The sequence below is a fragment of the Geotrypetes seraphini genome, chromosome 4 (genome assembly GCF_902459505.1).
Source record: "Geotrypetes seraphini chromosome 4, aGeoSer1.1, whole genome shotgun sequence".
NCBI classification, from domain to species: domain Eukaryota; kingdom Metazoa; phylum Chordata; class Amphibia; order Gymnophiona; family Dermophiidae; genus Geotrypetes; species Geotrypetes seraphini.
Genome location: NC_047087.1, coordinates 119,628,884 through 119,651,689, shown reverse-complemented (window position 1 = coordinate 119,651,689; position 22,806 = coordinate 119,628,884). Strand labels below are relative to the sequence as shown.

Genomic DNA, 22,806 nt, shown 5'->3' with positions numbered 1-22,806 from the left:
TGCCCTGACATCTCTCCCTCCAAGGTCTAGTATTGCCTTTCATTTCCCTCCCCTCCCATGGTCTTGGCATCTCTTTCCTCTCCTCTCCCTTCCTGGGCTTCCTTATCCCTCCTTCCCTCTCTCCCCAATTGGGTGCACCAACAGCATTTCTCTTCCCCCTTCCCCTCTCACTCTCCTCCTCCGCTGCTCTCCCCTCAGTCCTGCTGCAGCTTTCCCTCTTCCATTTTAAGTCCAGCAGCACTCTCCTCTGTTCCCGATCCAGCAGCACCTCTCCCTCTCATCTCCCTCCTCCACTCAACTCCAACAGTACCTCTCCCTCCCCTCTACTTCCGTCTCCCCCACCAACTAGCTGCAGCACCTCTCCTTTTCACCCCCAGGGCAAGAAGCACCTCTCCTCTCCGACTAGCAGGGCTCCTCTCCCTTCCCTTTCCTTCCCCTCTGACTAGAAGCAGTACCTTACCCACTCACCTCCCAGGTCTAGCAGCATCACTCCCTCCTCTCCTTGCCTCCTATCAGCCCCCCTCCCTCATCTCCCAGGTCCATCGGCACCATGCCCCCTCCCGATTAACAGGCTCTCACCGGCTTGTGGATTCCCTGGCCTGACTCGGCACAGCCTGAAGTTGTGTTTGACTCCGGTAAAGAAAGTACAAAATAAAAAAAAAAACAGGCGAATTTTCAAACCCTCCCCGTAACACTAGCCTGTATTAGCAGCTGCACCGCTCTCTCCTTCCGTAGCTTTAGCGAATCAATTCCCTTCTGCAGCCTCAGAGCCTCTGCTAGGCCGTCCCGTCTCCGAGGAAGAAGGAAGTTGCATCATCAGAGGCGGGACGGCCTAGCAGAGGCTCTGAGGCTGCAAAAGGGAATTGATTCGCTAAAGCTATGGAAGGAGAGAGCGGTGCAGCTGCTAATACAGGCTAGTGTTATGGGGAGGGTTTGAAAAATCGCCTGGTTTTTTTTTTCTTTTGTACTTTCTTTACCGGAGTCAAACACAACTTCAGGCTGTGACGAATAAGGCCGGGGAATCCACAAACCGGTGAGAGGGTTTTAAAAAAAAAAAATGGTTTTGAATGGCAGGATTTGTGAGCGCAATGACAGCTGGGCAGGGGGAGGTTGGGCCCCGAATCAGAAAGGCCGATTTTTTTAAATTACACATCGATTCAAATCGATTCACCCAAAGTGAATTGGTGAATCGATTCAAATCGGAAATCGGGCAGCACTAGTCTGCAGGGATGTTAAAGAACTGGGAATTATTTTATTGTATTCAAACCAACTGCTATTCAGCCAGCAGTGGTCAGTGTTTCTATGTCTTAGAATAGATATTCAATGTTGGGCCATGTTTTGACATTGTTTCAGATCATTGACTGAATCATATCCACATCATTTTCTTCTTGGATGGCCTGAGAAATTTTCAGCACCCCCTTGTATAAACCACATTATCCCTGGAATTCTATATATGGTGCTTTTCAGTTGCCCGTGCAACTCAGTTGAATAATGCGCCAATTAGCACTAATAATTGGCTGCTTAACAAGTAATTATTAGCCTTAATTGGTTTTACTTTAAATGGATGTGTACAAATTTAGGCGCAGGATCTGCACCTAATATCTACATCTGGCACCAAAAACAGGGCATGGAGGGATGATGGGTGGATTGGAGGCATTCTTCAAAGTTGCATGCATAATTATAGAATAAGGAGCATCCGTGTCTAACTTTGGGCACGAGGATTCAAATGGAAATGCTTAAAGTCAGGTGCAGGTCCTGGGCGTAAGTGCTACTCTATAAACCATACCTAGTTTTAAATGCAGTTTATAGAATACTGCTCTGCGTATTTTTTGGGTGCCCTTTTTTTTAGGCACCATATATAGAATTCAGTCCTATGTTAGCAAAGGCCTATATAGATAAATATGCCTTGCAATTAACTACCCGATACATACACTACAGTTCTACCAATGGCTCTCTAAATAGCAGCAGGTTTCCGGGATGCTCTGTGTATACAGTGCTCCCCAAGATTCCAGGAACCCCATGAATTTCAACAAACCGCACATGCGGTTTTTCGCCTGTCAAAAGGCAGGGGAGGCGGGAGAGGGCAGCTGGAGAGGCAGGAGAGGGCAGCTGGAGCGCCGGCGGGTGAAGAAAATCACTCGCAGTCTGCTCTGACCGTCTCTTCCTGTAGTAAAGTCGGGCTACACCAATCAGGAGCTGCTTTGAGACGCAGCTCCTGATTCGTGTAGTCCGACTTTACTACAGGAAGAGGCGGTTAGAGCAGACCGTGAATGAGTGAGTCTGTGATTCGCGAACCACGAATTCATGGGGGAACACTGTATACTCTAGTCATGACCCTGGTGATCTGCGTTGCAACTTGAGTGCTACCCTCTTTGAGATGTTTAAGACAGAGAACCAGACTCAAAACCATCTATTTCAAGCAACAGTGTGACTCCTGTTTGTTTTCTTTTTTTTAGTACAATTAAGACAAGGCTGCTTTAGAAGCAGTGGAATGCAAGCAGACCACAGCACCAGGAGATCCTCCTCTGGCTATTCTCCTCCTCCTTTGTCTGATCTGGGAACATGAGAGTGCAACATTAGTACCTTGACAACCTGCTCTCTCAAGGGATTGAAGGTGGGATCCTCAACTTACCCCAGCATCGCTCCGATAATGCTCCCAACAGTCAAGCCCCGCAACCCCAGATTCAGTCTAAACAGTCCTCCTGTGACAGCTTTAAAGTACAACAAAATAAAAATAAATACATATATAAAGTAAATAGGACAATAAACCGAGTAAGTCAGGTTACACACTGCACAAATAGCTGCTGAGCATCAGTAGTTTGGTTAAGCTGAAAACATGCATAAAGTATACCCGAACAGTGATGCAGCAAGGGCGAGACACTCCCGTGGCGGTGGCACCCCCTCCCCCGCCCTCTTCTCTGCTCCCCCTATCCGCTCCTTCCACGCACCCTCCTGTCGCGCACACACCCCTTCCCCCATACCTCTTTAACGTTCCGGGTGCGAGCAGCAACCCCCTCTGATGTCACTTCTTAGGCGCGGGTCCAGGAAGTGACAGAGAAAGAGCCAACGCACTGCTCATAATGGCTGTTAAAAATATCGCATTAAGGTTCTATTTATTGTTCACGTTTCCTGGCTGTTATTACTTAACAGGGGAAGGTGGGGAGGTGTTCAGTTGGTGTTTTTACATAAAAACTACAAAGATAAAGTTGTTTTTCTATAAATGACTAGACGTCTTCTCTAGATGTCATTGTTTTTTTGTTTTCTACCCAAACTCAAATACGAAAAGTTCTATTTTATCTTGATCTACTTGTATACACTTTAGGTTTCTAGATGTTTCTTAGATGCAAATGTCTCATTATTTATACGGGACATCTAACCCACTAGGTCATTTTACAAAAGTTTTTATAAATGGTAAAGAGAAAAAAGTAAGTAAGTAAAATTGTGTGCAATAATTACATTTTTAGCCTGAAAGGGTAAAAGAGGATAAATTCAAAACTTCTGTCTCTGGGCTTCTATTATTGGGGTTCTTTTAATAAGGTGTGCTGGCCGTTTTAGGGTGTGCTAAATGCTAACGTGTCCATTACAGTCTAAGGACGCGTTAGCGTTTAACGTGCGCTAATATTTAGCGCACGCTTAAACGGCTAGCATGCCTTAGTAAAAGGACCTTATTTGTTTGTAAATGATTTCAAAAGATTGAGTTAGAAGTGTCATTTTCTAACCAGAGATGTTTTCACTACAGTGTGGTTTTTTTTGGGGGGGGCATTCATTATTTAAAATCAACCTTGCTCGATTTGTAATTGGCAGTTTGCGATTCCATTTCTATAAACCATGTTCAACCTGAAGCTGTCTGTATATATTAATATGTTTGGATTTCAATAAAAACTTCTAATAAAATAAAGGAAAAATCCTAACTAGGGAATATTACTGCAAAGAGTGTACTCCATGACAGCCATAGGACTTTTATACTCAAAATGTTCACTTTTGTGAAATAAAATTCATCTAAAGAGAGCACAATGAAAAAACACATCTGATCAGTTCCAAAGAACATGAAAGACTAATGAGATCCTCCACCACAGCAGCAGGTGGAAAGAGGCGCACATGCACAGTTCAGCAGTCTCAAAAACTTTTCTTCAGTGCTGCAGAACAGTTCCCGCATGGGGCTCTATCAAATGACATCACCTATATGTGAGGATGTTGATATTCTGCTTGTCCCTGGAGAATCAAATCTCCAATCTACTGCATGGTAGCACATAGGGCTTAAATGGGTAACATTTTCAGTTCAATTACACAGCTGTACTATGACCATTTTCTCAAATGAAGGGGAAAGGTAGCAAGTCTCCTTCAATAATCGTTAATATATTCCCCCCCCCCAAAAAAAAAGACTCACTTACTCTAATATAAATACCTCTGGGTATAGTGCAAGTATACTGTACCATTCATGGCAAAGAACACAACTCTACAAGACAGAACTGCTACCTTCTGCTATCACCAGAACTGATTTTGCCATTCTATGAACTGCAAAATCAACATCTCACCTCCTGCTGCAGCAAAGTTGCTGAGAGCGTAGTCATCTCGGTACACAGCCAGGCCAGTGCTCACTGTGCTAGACAAGGGGAAAGGAAAACAGGATGAAATCCATGACCCATGATTAAAAGTTTCAAGACATACCTCCTCAGAAGGAACACTGCGCCCTTCATCAGCACAGAAAAATAACCACCAATATAATCAATTTGAATGGAGTGATTCCCAAATATTTCATTGGATTGCAAAGAATAATAAAATTAAACAAAGTGAAATAATATATCTAACCAATCCATGCCACTATCAACAGATCTCAAAGGGCACATTTCCTCCCAGATTTTGTATAGGTTGCCCAGATTTGGGCACAGATCTGCACATAGACACCATGAATATCCTTACAAAAACATGTGCTTACCAGCATCATTACTTTCTAATTCTATTCTAAAAGATACCTACAAAGCACTTAAAGAGATAGATCAGAAGTTAATAGCTCCCTGGTCTAAATCACTTTATTACCAAATCTGGTATAACCCATAATAATAGTTGGTTTGCTGCCCAATGTTCAATGCACAGGGCGGAGTTGGGAGATGCCATTTTGATGACGTCACCCAGGATGAAGGAGGCCTATTCCCTCCTCCCTACCAGCAAAGATATGTTGGGCTGTGGGGGGAGTGGGCCAGGATAGGCCACCAGGGAAGACTCCAGTCGGGAGGTCTGGCCCAGCTTGGCCCAACCCGGGATCCCACTGGCCCACTAGGGCTTTGTCTAGCTTTGGGGTCAGGGTCCACTGTACTACCATGGCCAATAGTGAGTAGGGTCGGGAAGGACGGGGGGGGGAAGAGGGGAATTTGACCTGCCAGCCTTATTGGGGGTGGGAGAGAATTCCAACCAGGGCTGGTTACATGCCTTTTTATTTTTCTTTAATGTCAGTGTTCCTGTTAGTGCCTGAGCCAATCAGCAGTCAGGCATGGACAGGAACATTAGCGCAGAATAGTGATTAGCAAATTAATGCCATGATTTTAACATAACATCAGTTTGCATGCTCATTACTCTGAGCATACTGCAGTAATTTTGCAGTGCAAAATTTGTGAAAGAATTTGATCCTACTGCAAACCTTTCAGTATCGGCTAGCAAGTGTGCAAATCCTATAGTACGCATTCCAAAAGGGGGCGTGGCCAATCCAAAAAATTGCACACTGTGTTATAGGGTATTGGGTTTCTGCTCTCAGCTTGGGCATCAGGATTTATACCAGGTTTCAGCAGGCGTAAGTCTGGCATGGGAACCAATACTAAGCGCTCTTCTATAAAGGGCATGCACTCCTTATCGAATGGTGCTTTAACGTCAAACTTTTCCAGCACAATTTATAGAATTTCCTCCAAAAGGGTTCCAAAAAATTCTATTTCCAACATTCACAGCCTGTTTTACAAAGCTGCACGGCAACAGTCCCAAAGCCCTTTAAATCTCTATGGGCTTCGGGGCTGTTACCTTGCAGTAGCCGCTAGCGCGGCTTTGTAAAACAGGCCCTCATTTAGATTAGAAAGAATTTAAAAGACAGCTGTGACACATGTGCACTGTGCAATACTGAGATCTACCCCTGGGAAGTGGTAAATACTCAGTTAAATTAGAAAATTTACTGTTAAGCCTACCATATGTGTATGCCTTGGGCAGAGGCACTCATAAATATATCTTTTTGAAAAATTCTAAAATCCTTAAGCTCCGCCTGACTAATACCCTTGAACCTTCATGAACAGAAATTCTAGTAAGTCACAAATTACATAACAATCACTGGATCTACAAATATCACACATTTAAGTCAAGCAGAGCCCATTCCATGGGCGGTAGGTAACCTCTATATCAGGGGTAGGGAACTCCGGTCTTCGAGAGCCGTATTCCAGTCGGGTTTTCCCCAATGAATATGCATTGAAAGCAGTGCATGCAAATAGATCTCATGCATATTCATTGGGGAAATCCTGAAAACCCGACTGGAATACGGCTCTCGAGGACCGGAGTTCCCTACCCCTGCTCTATATGCTTCCAGGCTCACAGCAACCTCATAAGGTCTTGTCATAAGGGACTGAGTGAGCCAGTTCTGCCTTTACCCTCTTTAAAGCTTTAGAATTGTAGCTCAGTTTCATAAGAGCTAGGGGCTCCTGGGGTTATTTAGTCACTTACTTAAATATTGTCACAAAAACGGCTACCCTCCAGCTCCAGCGCCAGCCGTAGCGGATGAAACCCCTGATTGCAGCATTATGTGCTGCACGCTAAGAAGGAAAAAGAAAGGCCAGATTAAAAAGGTTCTAAAACAAGGAGTCAAGTCTTCGTGACCCCTGTGACACTACGTTCACATCAGGTTATACACACACACACACAAAACCAGAACCCACAAACCAGCTGTGGCAATCCTAAGCATTATGACATTAGTGGCAAGATCATCACATCATAAACTCTGTGGACAAATAGGGATATAGCCCAAAAGCTGCAGAAGATTAAGGGCTCCTTTTATCAAGGTGCCTCAAATATCTGCTAATAACAATAAGCTTTTGATGATATTGACAGGAGTTGCCATTCAAAAAATAACATATAACTGGAAAGATTGTACAAGGTTGAATTATTGTTTCTGGTGGTATTCAGTATGTCATGTGTTTAAAATGGAAAGAGCGTTGTCAATTCAAAAAGGTTACTATAATAAATTTATGGATGTGTGGGGGCCATTTTTAAATTATTATAATGAATAATTTACACTTTTCCCAATTTTAATTCTTACATGTGGATCAGGGGGGGAGCTGGATTTCTATTAATAATATATATGAATGATAAGATATTATATTCATGTGGTATATTTTTTGTTGTATATGGAAGTGGGAGGGGGTGGGGGGTTATATCTTTTTGTTGTATGATATGGTAGATTTTCAAGTGATATTGTATTCTAATTGTTTGATATTTACTGTACACTTGTGAATTATAAAATGAATAAAGAATTAAAAAAAAAAAAAAGGTGTGCTACGGGGGTTAGCGCGTCGGACATTTCATCACGCGCTAAACCCGCGGCACACCAAAAAAACTAACGCCTCATCAATGGAGGCGTTAGCGACTAGCGCGGCAGGCTGTTGAAAGCGCGGTATTCCGCGCGTTAACCGCCTACAGCAGCTTGATAAAAGGAGCCCTCACTGCCTAACAATTCACAATCTTGCAAATGTCACAGAGCCAGCAGCACTTTGGATGTCTGGCACTATAAAGTCCCGAATAGATTAATAAGTATTTACAAATGCAAATAATAAAAATTCTAAATGGGCTTCAATCCTCAGTGCTACTGCTTGAGAGAATAAAAGCACCTTATAGGATGCAGAAAAATGCATTTAACTGAAAGGTATACTTATCTTAAGAAACTGTCATCGAATTTTTTTTTTAAGTTTAGAAAAATGTGAAGCTTTGACTAACATCAAGAAGGTCTACTGTTTATACTAGATCAGTGGTTCCCAAACCTGTCCTGTGGCTCCCTAGTCAGTCAGGTTTTCAGGATATCCACAATGAATATTCATGGGAGAGATTTACATGCAGTGGAAGCCCACAGGACAGGTTTGGGAACCACTTTGATGGACTGATTCTGGATAATGTCCCCAAATCAGAGAAATGGACATACTCTAATACCACACTCATTGCTGGTCCCAAGCAATCAGATTTAATAATATTTGATGGCATTACAAAGCTACTTATACATCACTCTGAAACAGTCCAAGTCAGAAAGCTGACCAGAAGGTATTTAAATGTAATATGTTTTTGGTATTATCTGTACTTGTTTCTATTCACTGTAGAAAGGCAAACCTGAAATGTGGAGTCATTATTTGGTGCAGTTATAACATTTCAGGTCTGTTTTCAGCCTGCGGTGGATAGCAATTTTTAAGCCACTGACAGCTGCAGGAAGAATTAAGCCTGGATATTCAATGCTGGGCCATGTCCAGGCACTGGTATTGAATATCCAGGGTTCAGGCAGCAAACTCAGAAGTTATGTGGGTGCTGTTCAATATTCAGTACGAACACCAAAGCAAAGGAGAACAAATTAGGGTTTACCTTCTAGTTTTCTTTTCTTTAGGCACTCTAGACCTGTCCAGGCTGTTAGGGTATGCTCACTTACTGGCAGATGGTGACTGAGAACACCTGACTTTGAACTGAATAATCATCATGTGCAATCCCTTGCCAACCAGTATGTCGAACAGCAAAGCAGATAACCAGATGCCTCCGCCAAATGGTTGTGTCCTTGACTCATCAGGCAAATGCATGAAACCTCAACATGATTTGCCATATATTTTTTTTTTCTTTTGAACAACCACAGATGTACACAAACAACAGAAAACCATTTATAAGAAAAAAAAAAAAACCAGCTGTATCAAGAGAAATCCTGTACAACTTGTCCCTCAGGCATGAAAAAAACTTCCACAACATCCATCTCATTGCATCATCGGGAGGGTTCTAGACCAGTCTGGAGAGCCTAAGGGAAAGAAAATTAGCAGGCAAGACCTAATTTTAACTTCTACAGCAGCACTCCAAATAGGTCCAGACTGTTGGGAAGCACCAAAGCAGTGAAAGTTAAGGAAGGGCCCCCTGGAGACTGGAAGTTAACACCCCAACACCAAAAGCCACATCTTACTGAGCCTGAACATCAATGCAAGAGTGCTTCATGAAAGAATGTAAATAGGATCAAAACACCACCTAACAAATATATGACTGCAAAATAAAGATAGTTTCTGCCCAAAAAGCAGCAGTCCCCCTCATAGAATGCACTTTAAGAACTTCCAGCACCAGTCACCCCTTCAGAATATAAGCTGACCCAATGGCCTCCTTTAACCAATAGGCAATGGTCACCTTAGATGCTGCTGCACCTTTCTTGTGACCACCAAAAAGGACTAACAGACAATCTGAATGCTGAAACTCTTCTATCCTCTGCAGTTACGCCAACACTCTCTTCACATCCAAACATGACAAACGCCACCATTCTAAACCTGGTAAGGAAATAGCTTGATTTACATGAAAGGCTGAGACCACTTTGGGAAGAAAGGAAGGGAGTGTACACGAAAACAATTTTGTTGGCAAAAAACTACAAGAAGGGTTCACAACAGGACAAAGCTTGAAACTCAGAGATACTCATAGCTAATGAGACCACCACCAACAGAACCATTTTCAGAGTGACATATTTCAAAGTGCATTCTGACAAAGGCTCAAAAGGAGTGGAAGCGAGAACTGAGAGCACCAAATTCCAATCCCAAATGAGAAAGAATCAGAAGACACAGAGGACAAGTGAGTTTAACTGCCCTCAGACAATGCACCACATCTGGAAATGAAGTCAAGGACTTCCCATTCACAGGTCCCTGAAAACATGCAAGCACCACAATCTGAACCTTCAGGAATGCCTAGACCAATCTCTTCTCCAAACCATACAGCAAGAAAACTAAATTCTTGGGGAAAAAACGGATTAAAAAATACTTGAAACCTGGACATATGCTGATGACACAGACCACCAGCACGACTTCAACATCATAGCAAGTGGCAAAGCCCTTGTGGCTCAAAGCAACAGCATAGTAGGGGAAAAGTCCTTGCGACTCAAATGCGCTCCTTCAAGAGTCAAGCCATAAGCAAGAATGCAGAAGGGTCCAGCATTACTGCTGGACTCTGAACCAACAAAAGTGGCAGATCAAGAACACTTAACAGAGGGCCCTCCGCCAGTCATACTAAGGCCAATCTGGCGGCAACTGAAGAACTATGGTACCTGGGCATTGGTCACTGTCATCATCAAGTCCATTACCAGTCTTCCCCAGGTACGAACCATCAGCTAAAAGGCTTCCTGACCAAGACTCCATTCCTCTGGATCCAGAATGTTTTTGCTCAGAAGTCAGCCTGCTCAATGTTGACACATGCGACATGTGTCACCTACAAATCCAGAAAGAACCTGTGCCCATGTCAAGAGAGCGGCCATCTCCAGAGCTTCCTGACTGGTCTTAGTGCCACCCTGATGACTGATGTAGGTCACCACTGTGGCATTGTCATACAGTACTCTTTCCACTCTGCCCTACAGAGAACCCTGAAAGGCCTGAAGGGTGAGAAATATTGCTTTGGTCTCCAACCAAATTATCAACTGTACCTATATCATCAAATAGTTTTCTTGTGCCACCTGGCAGATGCAGTGAGCCCCCCAGCTCCGGAGACTGGCATCTGTTGTCACTAGAGTCCACTCTGGAGCCTCTAGGCTTCTGCCCCATTGCAAGTTGACACTGCAGAGCTACCACTGTAAACTCTTCCTTGCCTCCTCCCCATAGCAGGAGACGGAGATCCATGTCTTGGATCTGAGAGGACCATCTCGACAGATGAGACCTCTGCAGAGGATGCATAGGGACCTGGCCTAGCCCACTGTACTACTTCCAGTGTGGCCGCCTTCAATCCCAGAACCTGCAGGTAATCCCTGGCTCAAATTGTAGATCTGATCCTGCAATTTTAGGATCTGTGACTGAGAAAGGAACACTATCCTTAACTAGGTGTCAAAACATGCTCCAAGGTATTCCAGTGTCTGGGATGGCACCAAGTGGCTCTTGGCAAGATTCACTATCCAACTTAACAATTCCAGGACTTGCACCATTCATGCCATGACTCATTTGCTCTCCTGATATGACTTGTCCTGAATCAACCAGTCATCAAGATAAGGATGTACCAATATACCTTCTTGCGCATGGCCACTGCCACCACTACCATGACCTTGGCAAAGGTCTGAGAAGCCATTGCCAAGCCAAAAAGCAGAACACAAAATTAAAAGTATTGCCTCAAGACAGCAAAACAAAGGAACCTTTGGTAATCTGCCCATATAGGAATGTGAGGTCCAATGATATGAAGAATTCCCCCTGTTGAACAGCCATGATTAATGACTGCAAGGTCTCCATGCGATAACTTGGAACTTTTAGCGATCTGTTCGCTTTTTGAAATCTTAGATGGGCCTGAAGGCGCCCTCTTTCTTGGGAATAACAAAATAAATGGAGTAACATTCGGAACCTTTTTCTTCTAGCGGTATGGGAACCACAGCCCACAACTGGATCAACCTCTGCAGTGTCCCTAACAGCTCACACTTTCAAACAGGCATGAGAGGGAGACTGCAGATAAAGATCCGGCAGAGGTCACTGAAATTCTGGGGCATATCTGCTGCACAACCCATCCAGAACCCACTGATCCATGTCACTTTGATCTACTTCTAGTATAAATCCTGCAACTGAGCCTCCAAGGGACACAAGAGGCTGGACCCCCCACACCATCATTGTGCCCTTCGGGCCTGACCTGTGGAAGTGATACTGAACTCTCAGCACTCATGACCTCCAAGTATTTCTTGTGACCTCTGAAAAAAAAAAATCCATGTTGTCCTCCACCAGGCTTTCCTGGATGGTAGAAATATGCTTACTGAACTGGGCTGTAGCCAGTCTCCTAAACAAGATCTTTGGGCTTATCCTATGGAAAATGTGGAACCTTAGTTTCCCCGAGACACTTAACTAACTTGTACAACTCATCACCAAACAGCATGTAACACTTAAAGGGCAAGGAGCAAAGCTTAGACTCTGTTAACCAGTCTTGAAGCCACAATGCTCTGCATGCAGCCACCACGAGAGCAATATTCTTTGCCGAGATGCTCAACAAATCATACAGGGCATCGGCTATAAAGGAACCTCCAACTTTGCTACCTCTCTATCCACCGACATATGATCTGTTGGAGAACCATCCAAGATCTTTTCTGTCTAATGAAAGCAAGTTCCAGCTACCAAACGACCACACACAGAAGCATATAAGGCCAAGGCGGACAGGTCAAAGCTTTGCTTCAGGAGGGTCTCCATTTATAGACCTGAGGATCCTTCAAAGCCGCACCCCCATTCACCAGTGTCATAGTCTTCTTTGTCACTGCTGTGACCAGTGCATCCACGGTAGGGGACTTAAAGGTCTCTCTTTCTTCCACCAGAATAGGGTATAACGTAACCATGGAACATGCCACCTTGCAGGGAGCATCTGAGACATTCCATTTAAAATCTGAGGTCCTAATTCATAGGAAAAGATTTGGTTGACCTTTTAATACCTGCTACCAGAGGATCAACATATTTATCTGGACCCTCCTCAAAATGAAGCACTGTATTTTACCGATTAGATGACATTTTATTTTTTTTTTCCCCTTAAATTTACAAGTTTAATTGTGAGGGGGGAGGGGAGGGTAAATGTATTGTTACATATTGTTTAAGGTATTGATTATATGATAAGAAAGGGTGGGAAGGGTGGGAGATAAGAGCATATTATTTGTACCATTAATGATTATTAAGTGTTATATTTATTGTTAATTTGTTTGGATATATTGTTACACTTATTGTAAATCTGAAAATGAATAAAGAATTAAAAAAAAAAAAAAAAAAAGAAGCACTGTGGAGGCTTGCACAATTACTCTAAAAGCTCCTGTGAAAAATATGCACTACTGAAGGATCTTCCCTGGGCTGGAGTTCATCAACCAATTGATCTTGTTGGGAGGAAAACTTTTCAGCCTCAACATTTCTGAAGTCTCCCTCTGATATCCCTGCCTCCAGCTCTTCCAGATCCCAGCCCAATCCACCCTGGGATGTTTGGGGTAGTGGATCTGGGTGAGAGAGTGCCATAGCCTGAACAGCAGGATTCCCTGCTTTCCAGGCCTTGAACATCATCCAGAAGAATTTAGGAGGAATTCTCCCTCAAGAGAGGCACTGGGACTAGGAACTGAGCCAAATCCGCCCAAACCAGAGCTGCCATGGCACCAGCTCCCACAATGCCTGGCCTGTGACATTCCGAGAATTTGCCTCAGCCACTAACATCGCCATCGGCCTAGGATCCCTGCAGAACCTATACTGCGCTCCCAGAGTTTCGATGCCCTTTTTGCTACAGGCCCAACACCAACAGGAACGGTTGCTGCTCATCACACAGATGACCAATATATACGGTGGACCTGAGAAGGAAACCCCAACCCCCACTCACCTGCCGCAATGAAGGAGAGAAGTATAGGACCATTGATAGAGCCAAGTTTCCCTTTTTAAAAATATTTTCCTATTGGCTGTTCAAAGGAGGTATCTAAAAATTCAACTTCCGGAGTCGAAGAATAATGGTCTTCCCGGCAGGATGGGGGAACACAGGAAGGGACCAGGCCACCCAGATGTAACACCCCTTGGGTCTAAGTGGTCCCCATGGACCAACACTCCAAGCGTTCTGAATCATTGCTAAAGAGCCAGCCACAAAGTGGATCTATTTTTTTTTTTTCAATTGGATCCTAACGGCACAAAAGTAAACTTCAAACCAAGGTACCCTAGAATTCCAAACCCCTCCACCCTAGCCTATCAGACTAGTAGAGACTGCAAAGGCTACACGTCCACCTTTTCCTAGAAACATAATGGCAGTTCAAAGTCAAGTGTTCTCAGTCTACATCAGCTGGTAGGCGAACATTACCTAATAGTCTGATCTGGAATGCCTCTATGGAAGATAGCTTTTAAGCTATTTAGGCACCAGCACTGAGGAGCCAATGCAGAAAGTAACTGTGGGCTTTGCCACAGAGTTGCCATGAATCGAATGTGAATTGTACATGCTAAGCAATGCAGAAAGAATTTGTACATGGGTGTTAACTTGCATAGACGACACAGTCGCGAGTTATATTGAAATGCATGCCGATGGAACTAATTTAGGTATTCTGTGCTCACTTTTGATGCAGGTACAATGCGAGAATTTTTCCATTAGGGGCCAGGGTGGTGTATATAGGATTTCTTGTCAATCTTTCAAATGTAGCTGCCAATTTTGTCTTGTTTTGCAAGTGGGAGGAAGGTTTAAAGGCAGATGGAACGTAAAAAATATGAATGTGTTAGAATAAAATAAAAAGTGAAAGCACACATTGGTGCTTGTCCTTCTGCGCCTAAATGTGAGCCTTGCAAAAATTTTATGTGTAAACAGTTTTTGTGAGGCTCATATTTAGGTGCAGAAGAACAAGTACTGATGCATGCTAGCATTTCCATTTTTTTTTGTCTGGACGTGCACAAGAAACTGCACTTACTATGAAAACTTGTGTGCATGTGTCCGCAAACTTCCCCCCCCCCCCCTCCGTTTGCCATAGGTTTGCTGTGTATAAAATTTGCATGCAATTAACTTTTGCGTATCACAGTGGAAAGCCAAAGTGCTCAGACATCCGTGCATGGCTCTACCATGAGCCTTTCTGCATCTTATTTATTCATCACATTTGATATACTACACAGGGCTTATACATAGGCATCTAGGTCAGTGCCTGCAGCCTACATAAGTAACTCCTCCCCAACTCCACCACAACCTAGACAGTGCCAAAGCAGTCACAGCCAGTGAATAAGTGCTGCTGAATATTGCTACAGTCTGCTCAGTTAAACCCTTTTATTTTATGACATAATTTATCAATCATTCCTCAGTGCCTGTAAACCAGTACTCTGCAATGCATCTCTATGGTTGGAAATAGGTCTACTGATCTGTTTTATATGCTGTATTTAGGTGACACCTAGTGGCTGGTCACAGGGTAGCATTTAAGGGAAAGGGTGACATCTTCCTCTAAAAACCATGGACAGTCAAAGCAAAACTTAAGAGCTTTTGGGAGAGAACACAGTAACATAGTAGATGATGGCAGATAAAGACCCAAATGGTCCATCTAGTCTGCCCAACTTGATTCAATTTAAATTTTTTACATTTTTCCTTCTTGCTATTTCTGGCAAGAATACAAAGCTCTACCCGGTACTGTGCTTGGGTTCCAAGAAATGGATGTTCTATGTGACTGTGCTCATGAAGGTAAAGTGAGAAAAAATAAGATGTTTTCAAGAAGGAAAAGAAAAAAAAAAAAGAACATGTTAGGGCCTGCTCAGTACATACCACAGCATCCACCCGATGCCGGTACACCTCAGCCTGGCTCTGCTTTATGTACTGGCTCCTGGCCTGACGGGCAGCTGGCATTCCTCCGTACACCCATCCCAAGATTGCTCCAGTCATGGCTCCCTTCACAATATTTGTTACCTCCTCCGGATACCCCTGCATCTCACTGATAAGGATAAGGACAAAAACGTAGTTTTACAGCTTTATTCTATTGAAAACTTCTGCAAATATGGCTTACTTACATGTAAATCTGGTGGGAAAACTTATTGCCTAGAAGCTTTCAGTTTGAAGATTCAACTATGCCAACTACAGAAGTCAAAAGCTTAAGAGTGCTGCTAGATTCACCCTTTCTTTCAAAGCCTAGATTTGAGAACAATCTTTTATTAAAATCAGGATTGTATCTAGACTGAAGAACTATTTATCAGCAGAGAGTTTTTGTATTGTAATACAGCGTTTAGTTGTGCCATATTTGAATTACTGCAATGCTTTATTTGTGGTTTACTCCAATCATCGCTACAGGTCCTACAGATGACCCAGAGCGCTGCTGCTTGTGCAACTGTGTATGAGGACAGGGTCTAGACTGGATCATATTATTCCACAATTATTGAAATTTCATTGGTTGTTTGCCATTTGGCAAATTTCATTTAAAATGTTAGTCTCAATTTGTAAAACTCTGCCCAATTAGAGCACCGAGATCTCAGGAAAAGGCCCTCATTTTACAAGTCCTATTCACATTGGCTATGTGCATGAGGCAGTGCTTAAACATTTATCTTGCATAAACTTCCAAGTTTTCTTTAGGATATGTATGTATTAAACCCATGTATGCAAAAAGCTTAAGGGTATGGTCTGGGCACATCTTGGATGGGACAAGGGCATAGCAAGATCATAGATATATATTCCCCATTTCAGAAGGGGACTAAGGGCTAGATTCACTAAGCCCACCGATCAAGTTCTGACCACTTAGCGACCCCTTTGCAACCCGATTTCCCTCCGACCCGATTCACTAACCTCTATCCCGATCGTCCTCCGATCCGCGCATGCAAATGAGGGGGGAACAGCATTCAAATGTAGGCAGGCAGCGATTCACAAAAAAAAAAAAAAAAAAATGAGGGACACTGACTAGGCTGACCAATCCAAAAATAAGCGACTGCTGAGGACCAGTCGCTCAGGTCCTTTCCGACTGCCCTGCCTTCTGCCGCCCTGCTCTCTGCCCCGATCTCCTGCCCTTTCCTGAAGTGCAAGCCTGTGGTTTTAACCTGCGGGTTTAAAGCGGGTTAAATCCACAGGCTTGTGAAGAAAAAAAAAGTAAAGTTTCCTGCTCTGCCAGGCATAGAGAACCAGCGCGTGCGCAGACCATCTACAAATGGTCTGCACATGCGTCAGGATCGCTGTAGAGCAGGAATCTCAAAGTCCCTCCTTGAGAGTCGCAATCCAGTTGGGTTTTCAGGATTTCTCCAATTAATATGCATTGAAAGCAGTGCATGCACATAGATCTCATGCATATTCATTGGGAAAATCCTGAAAACCCAACAGGATTGCGGCCCTCAAGGAGGGACTTTGAGACCCCTGCTGTAGAGCGATCTGGGCGGTCAGTTGTGGGCGTGATTCCGATCACCCTCATCTGCACGAGGACAATTCGTGAATCAGCCCCCTGGCCATGGATTGGATCCATGGCCTTAGTGAATCTGGGCCTAAATGTCTATCAGTATGCCCTAAAAGACTGATGTTGGAAGTTGCAACTGCTATCAAGCATGTTTAGAATTTGGCACATAGCTGCTATTGAATAGCGCTCCAGTGAAGGGATAAGGATGGGTTACCCCCTTAATTAATTTATTTAATTTTCTATACCGTTCTCTCAGAAGAGCTCAGAATGGTTTACATGAATTTATTCAGGTACTCAAGCATTTAAGGTACTGAAGGGGATAGACTTAGTAGATAAGGACAGGTTGTTCACCCTATCCAAGGTAGGGAGAACAAGAGGGCACTCTCTAAAGTTGAAAGGGGATAGATTCCGTACAAATGTAAGGAAGTTCTTCTTTACCCAGAGAGTGGTAGAAAACTGGACCGTTCTTCCGGAGTCTGTTATAGGAGAAAACACCCTCCAGGGATTCAAGACAAAGTTAGACAAGTTCCTGCTGAACAAGAACGTGCGCTGGTAGGGCTAGTCTCAGTTAGGGCGCTGGTCTTTGACCAGAGGGCCGCCGCGTGAGCGGATTGCTGGGCACGATGGACCACTGGTCTGACCCAGCAGCGGCAATTCTTATGTCCTTGAAGGCTCACAATCTATTTAATATACTTGGGGCAATGGGGATATTAAGTGACTTGCCCAGGGTTACAAGGAGCAGCATGGGTTTGAACCCACAAACTCAGGGTGCTTTAACCACTACACCACTCTCCCCCAGTGTTTCTTGTCTCCACCTCATATGCCAAACTGGCAAGAAAATAGCATTAGGACAAGAATCAGTTATTTTTCTAAGATCATAAAAATAACTGGTTAAATGTGCTGGCTTATACATTTTTGTGTCTAAAATAAAAGTTTATGCTTCATCCACCCAGCAGCTGGGCAAAACACAGTTATATACTGGATGATTATGAATTATTATTTCCTGAGCTTTGAAAAAACAAACACTGGATGGTAGTTTCCCCGAGTTTAAACAGAAGATAAGCATTTTATATGAATATGCAGAAAACAGGTCCCATGAAGAGTTCATGATGTTGGAGAGGGCTTTTTTTTCCATCACCATCATCTGTTGGTCCAATGAGAATAGCAAAATGTATCTGTAGTGAGAATTTACAATTGTTTTGGATCTTTATAAAAACACTGTTAGCCTAAGTGTCCAGATATAAACATTTCATCCTCCACCTCCATCAAATATTTCAGTTTAACTACATGGATGCCTTAAAAACTTTGATGTAGAGCATAGCAAATTAATGTGGCAGATTTTTGTTTCTGCTAACATACCTTAAATCAGGGGTACTCAAACCTGTCCTGGGGATCCACAATGTGGGCATTATTCTGAATATCCCTAATGAATCTGCATGCAAACCTCTCTCATGCAGATTCATTAAGGATATGTTGAAAATCTGACCGGGTTGTGGAGCCTTTTATGTACCCCTGCCCTAAATCGATCTTTCAGCTGATCAGGCATCGGGAAAATTTGTTTAAAGACATTTCCTGAGAACAAATGTTAACACAAATGAGAAAAAAAAATTATATGGGGAAATTTTCCAATTCAGAATTTTCTAGAAAACCTGTGTCTGCTAAGGGACATAACTCCAGTGAGTGACTATACAACAGGATGAAAAAACTGCATCCAATAGGACTAAGGGAAATATCTGGAAATAAATCTGATGCATACATTTCTCTCCTATGCTTGCTTCTATTTGAAGAATTTAGACATGAGAATATTGTGAGTACTTTTACATATGGGAATGGAAGAGGAATATATTTGGATTTAGATCATGATTTTTCCAGTTGTATTTGAATGTAACTCACCTTTAGTTACAGTAGGTATTTTCCTGTCCCTAGAGGACTTATAATCTAAGGGGTTCTTTTACTAAGGTACGCTAAACCCTAACACTTGAAAAACATTTATCACAGGTCATGCTAAAGCGTCCTAAGGTAATTTTGGTGGTTGTTCATGGTAATCGCTCGCTAAATTTTTGTATTTGTTTTGGAGGGGGGGGTGTCATGGGCAGAGAGTGCGTGCCCCTAAACTAACTGGTTAGTGCAGGGTTAACACTGGAGTATTTCCCACTCCTACAAAGGAAGCAGTTAGTGCTTCTGCATTAATACTTTTACCAATCTTACACACCAATGGAAAAATTAGAGTGGATCTAGCAATAATAAAAATGGAAAAAAGCCCTTATTATTATTTTTACATAGTAAAAATGAGCTTAGCATGCGGAAAATCTCACGTAAGAACATGCTTGCTAACCCTGGTTTTTAAATCACAGCTTAGTAAAAGGGCTCTTAAGTTTGTAAAGGGAGGGGCTCCGCCCTGGGCGCCATCTTCCTCGGAGCAATGGCAACCCTCCCCCTCTCCCCTTCCCCGCAAGCACCGTTTCCCTTCCCCCGTACCTTTTTAATTTCGGCGTGAGCAGCTACCAACTTCCTGAACGTGTCGGATCCGGCGCTCTCTCCGATGTCACTTTTGGGACCTGCGCCTTGAAAGCGATGTCAGAGAGAGTGCCAAAGCTGATGCGGGCAGTAAGTTGGTGGCTGCTGGTATCGAAGTTAAAAAGGTACAGGGAAGGGGCGTGCGCATGTACGGTAGGGGGTAGGGGGGAGGGCGGAGAATAGGGCAGAGGAGGGGTGCCACCGCCCTGGGCGCCGTTTAACCTCGCTACACCACTGCCCTGAGGGGTTAAAGCGACTTACTCCAGATCACAAAGAGCCATATTGGGATTTGAACCAGGCTTCCCTGGTTCTTAGCCTACTGCTGATGAAGGTATCAGATTTGTTAGCCCGCATTCAGCTCATTACTGATTATGACCCCAGACTACAAAACATTCAGAAAAGAAATAAAGATTCTACTTTTCAGGAAATTCCTGCAAATAATTTAATACCGCTCACTCATTCCCACTTCCCAATACTAAACTAAACTAAATTAAACCTTAAGTTTATATACTACATCCTCTCCATGGAAGTGGAGCTCGGCCCGGTTTACAAGAACTTAAAATATAAGAAGAGAAAGGAAAAGGTTTACATGAGCTTATATAAACAATGGAAGAGTAAGGGGGAAATAGAATTACATGTTAGAGAAGAGCCAAGTTTTCAGTTGCTTGCAGAATAGTTGGAGAGAGCCCAGGTTCCACAACGGGATAGTAAGGTCGTTCCAGAGACCTGTGATTTTGAAGAGAAGAGATTTTCCCAGTTTACCTGCATAGAGAATACCGCGTAGAGAGGGGAAGGATAGTTTATATCTTTGGGCGGGTCTGGTGGAGTCAGGACTCAAGAGTTAAAGGATAGTGGAATTAGGGGAAGAAGGATGCCGTGAATGATCTTAAAAGCCAGGTAGGAGCATTTGAAATATCTTCCTGATTCCCCAAAGCAACCTCATCCACTCTTTATCTCCTCTTGAAATTACCAGATATCTTTTTCTTGTAATACATTCTTTGTAATTCTGTTGTTTAATCCGCCTTGAACCGCAAGGCAATGGCGGAATAGAAATCTCTAATGTAATGTAAAACTGTTTACCTATGAAGTGGTGGAGTGAAGGAGTAGCCTTTTTGGGATATTACATAAAACTCAATCTGGTTTTCGTTCTGTTCATATAGTAAGCCTAATTATTCTACCTAAACAAATTAGGTGAATTGTGAGCAAAGTTAGATCTTTCCAGTGCATTCAATTTAGAGGACCATAAGACAATTTAATTGTATTTTAAGATAGTATTGGCGTGTCTAGAAAGTAGCTGGCTTAAAGGTTTTTTGTCAGATAGAACCTTCATGAGACTGTCCATGTCTATTTTTGTCGCTGAAAGACCATGGGCAGGAGCAAGTGGAAATCATCCCTGCCCCAGTGTAAGCGCCGCTAGACTACCGGGGAAAGAAGTCTTTCCTCTAGGTCCAGGAGGGGGTTAGTGGGGTCTGTTCAGGGAGGGGGAATGCTGTCTTTTCTTGTTGGGGGGGGGGGGGCGCTGATGGTATTTTTTTAACAATTGTTAAAAACAAAAGAAAAAAATAAAACATCCAGTCTTCCAGATTTTTGATTATCCAGACTGCTTTCTGCCGAGGTTAATCCAGATAATCGGCCTTCTGCTGTACTTTATATAAAATACATGCCTACTTGCACATATGAGCACACACTAATTACAACGCCTGAAAGCAGGTGCAACTTTGTACAAGAGCTTCAGTACCTTATAATTCAGGCACATATAAACCCTGCCTTTATAAAATATCTCATGTGTACATCCAAAGAGAGAAGTACCAAGGTATATCCAAAATAATATTTTTTATGGAAAAGGGCTCCCAAAATGTTCATATCACCAGTAAATCTTAAAAAAAAAAAACAAGGGACATTATATCAGTGTAGTAAAAACTAATAAGCAGACCTTTTGATCAAGCTTGTTTGGCTGAAAACCACTAAAGGGCCCTTTTACAAAGCTATGTTAGGCATTAACTTGCACCTAAAGCAGCTTAAAATGGTGTACCATAGGATGTGCTAAGGCATCCCGTGGTAACTGCCAAGTCTGCACATGCTAATTATGTACTAGACATGTTTTTTGGAGGGGAGCAGCATCAAGGGGTAGACAGCAGGAGTTCCCGCCCTCAACAGTTAGCAAGGTGAAATGTAGCTGCGCTAACTGGTTAGCACAGGAATACTGTGTTGAAAAAAATGAGTGGCGGCGAGTACTCACACGGTATATTTTAAAAATGGCCATGCTTTAATCTTCTGGGTCACTGGTGTTTCAGCAAATTTGGGAGCCTTTATGGACTGTTATGACACACAGGGTAAGGAGCTGGGTCTTGAATTCTTAACTATTGTAATAACTTTTTTGTATTTTTTTATATGTTTGTATGCGTTTACATTTTCAGGCTTGGATAAGAGTACACCAAGGGCTCCTTTTACGAAGCCGCGTTAGCGGCTTTATCGCGCACACCTTTTTAGCATGCGCTAACCCCCACGCTAGTCGAAAAACTACCGCCTGCTCAAGAGGAGGCAGTAGCGGCTAGAGCGGCCGGCAAATTAGCGTGCGCTATTATGCGCATTAAACCACTAACGCAGCTTCGTAAAAGGAGCCCCAAGTCTTGGTTTAGGGACGAGGTGGGAAATTAGCCCCTTCTTTTACGAATGCATAGCGCAGGTTTTAGCGCCAGGAGCGGGCGGTAACTGCTCCGACCCTCATAGAATTCCTATGAGCGTCAGAGCAGTTACCGCCGCTGCCGGCGCTAAAACCCACGCTAGACATTCATAAAAGAGGGAGTAGGTTTGGGGAACGGGGGGTTGAAGAGGGGTTCTGTATCAAAGTGTTTGTCATTTAATTTGATGGTATGTTCAATCTTTTCTCCAATAAAGATTAATAATTTAAGCAACAAAAAAACCCCACATGTTCTAATGGCAACATTAGTACATGCCACCAATACAAAAAAAAAAATAGAAAATCTGCTATTTTATGGCTACTGTAAAAATGGTCGTAGACCACAAGAATGGCCTGCATAAGAGCACGCTAAGGCTACAACTTCATAAAAGGACCCCTAAACTTCTAATCATATACCTTTTGAACTTAAATTTTCATTTTGTAAATCAAAGCATATATCATTTACTAATGAAAACAAAATTATGTCCCTTATCTAATTCTGTGAGACAATGAAGACAATGAAGGTGCTTTGTTATAAAATTACTCTTGAAGTGTGTGTCAACACTGCCATGTATAGTGC

General features: G+C 43.1%; 1 protein-coding gene across 4 annotated transcripts in view; it reads right to left on the bottom strand.

The window, feature by feature from the left end:
• TIMMDC1 (translocase of inner mitochondrial membrane domain containing 1) overlaps window positions 1–22,806 on the bottom strand; it is a 97,581-nt gene that overhangs the window by 31,414 nt on the left and 43,361 nt on the right. For all 4 annotated transcript variants that reach the window (XM_033941569.1, XM_033941571.1, XM_033941568.1 and 1 more), the window contains exons 3-6: window positions 15,427–15,592; window positions 6,694–6,782; window positions 4,536–4,603; window positions 2,633–2,711 (exon numbers count right to left, since the gene is read on the bottom strand). In XM_033941569.1, coding sequence (XP_033797460.1) covers window positions 2,633–2,711; window positions 4,536–4,603; window positions 6,694–6,782; window positions 15,427–15,592 — 402 coding nt within the window. The remainder of the gene's footprint in view (window positions 1–2,632; window positions 2,712–4,535; window positions 4,604–6,693; window positions 6,783–15,426; window positions 15,593–22,806) is intronic.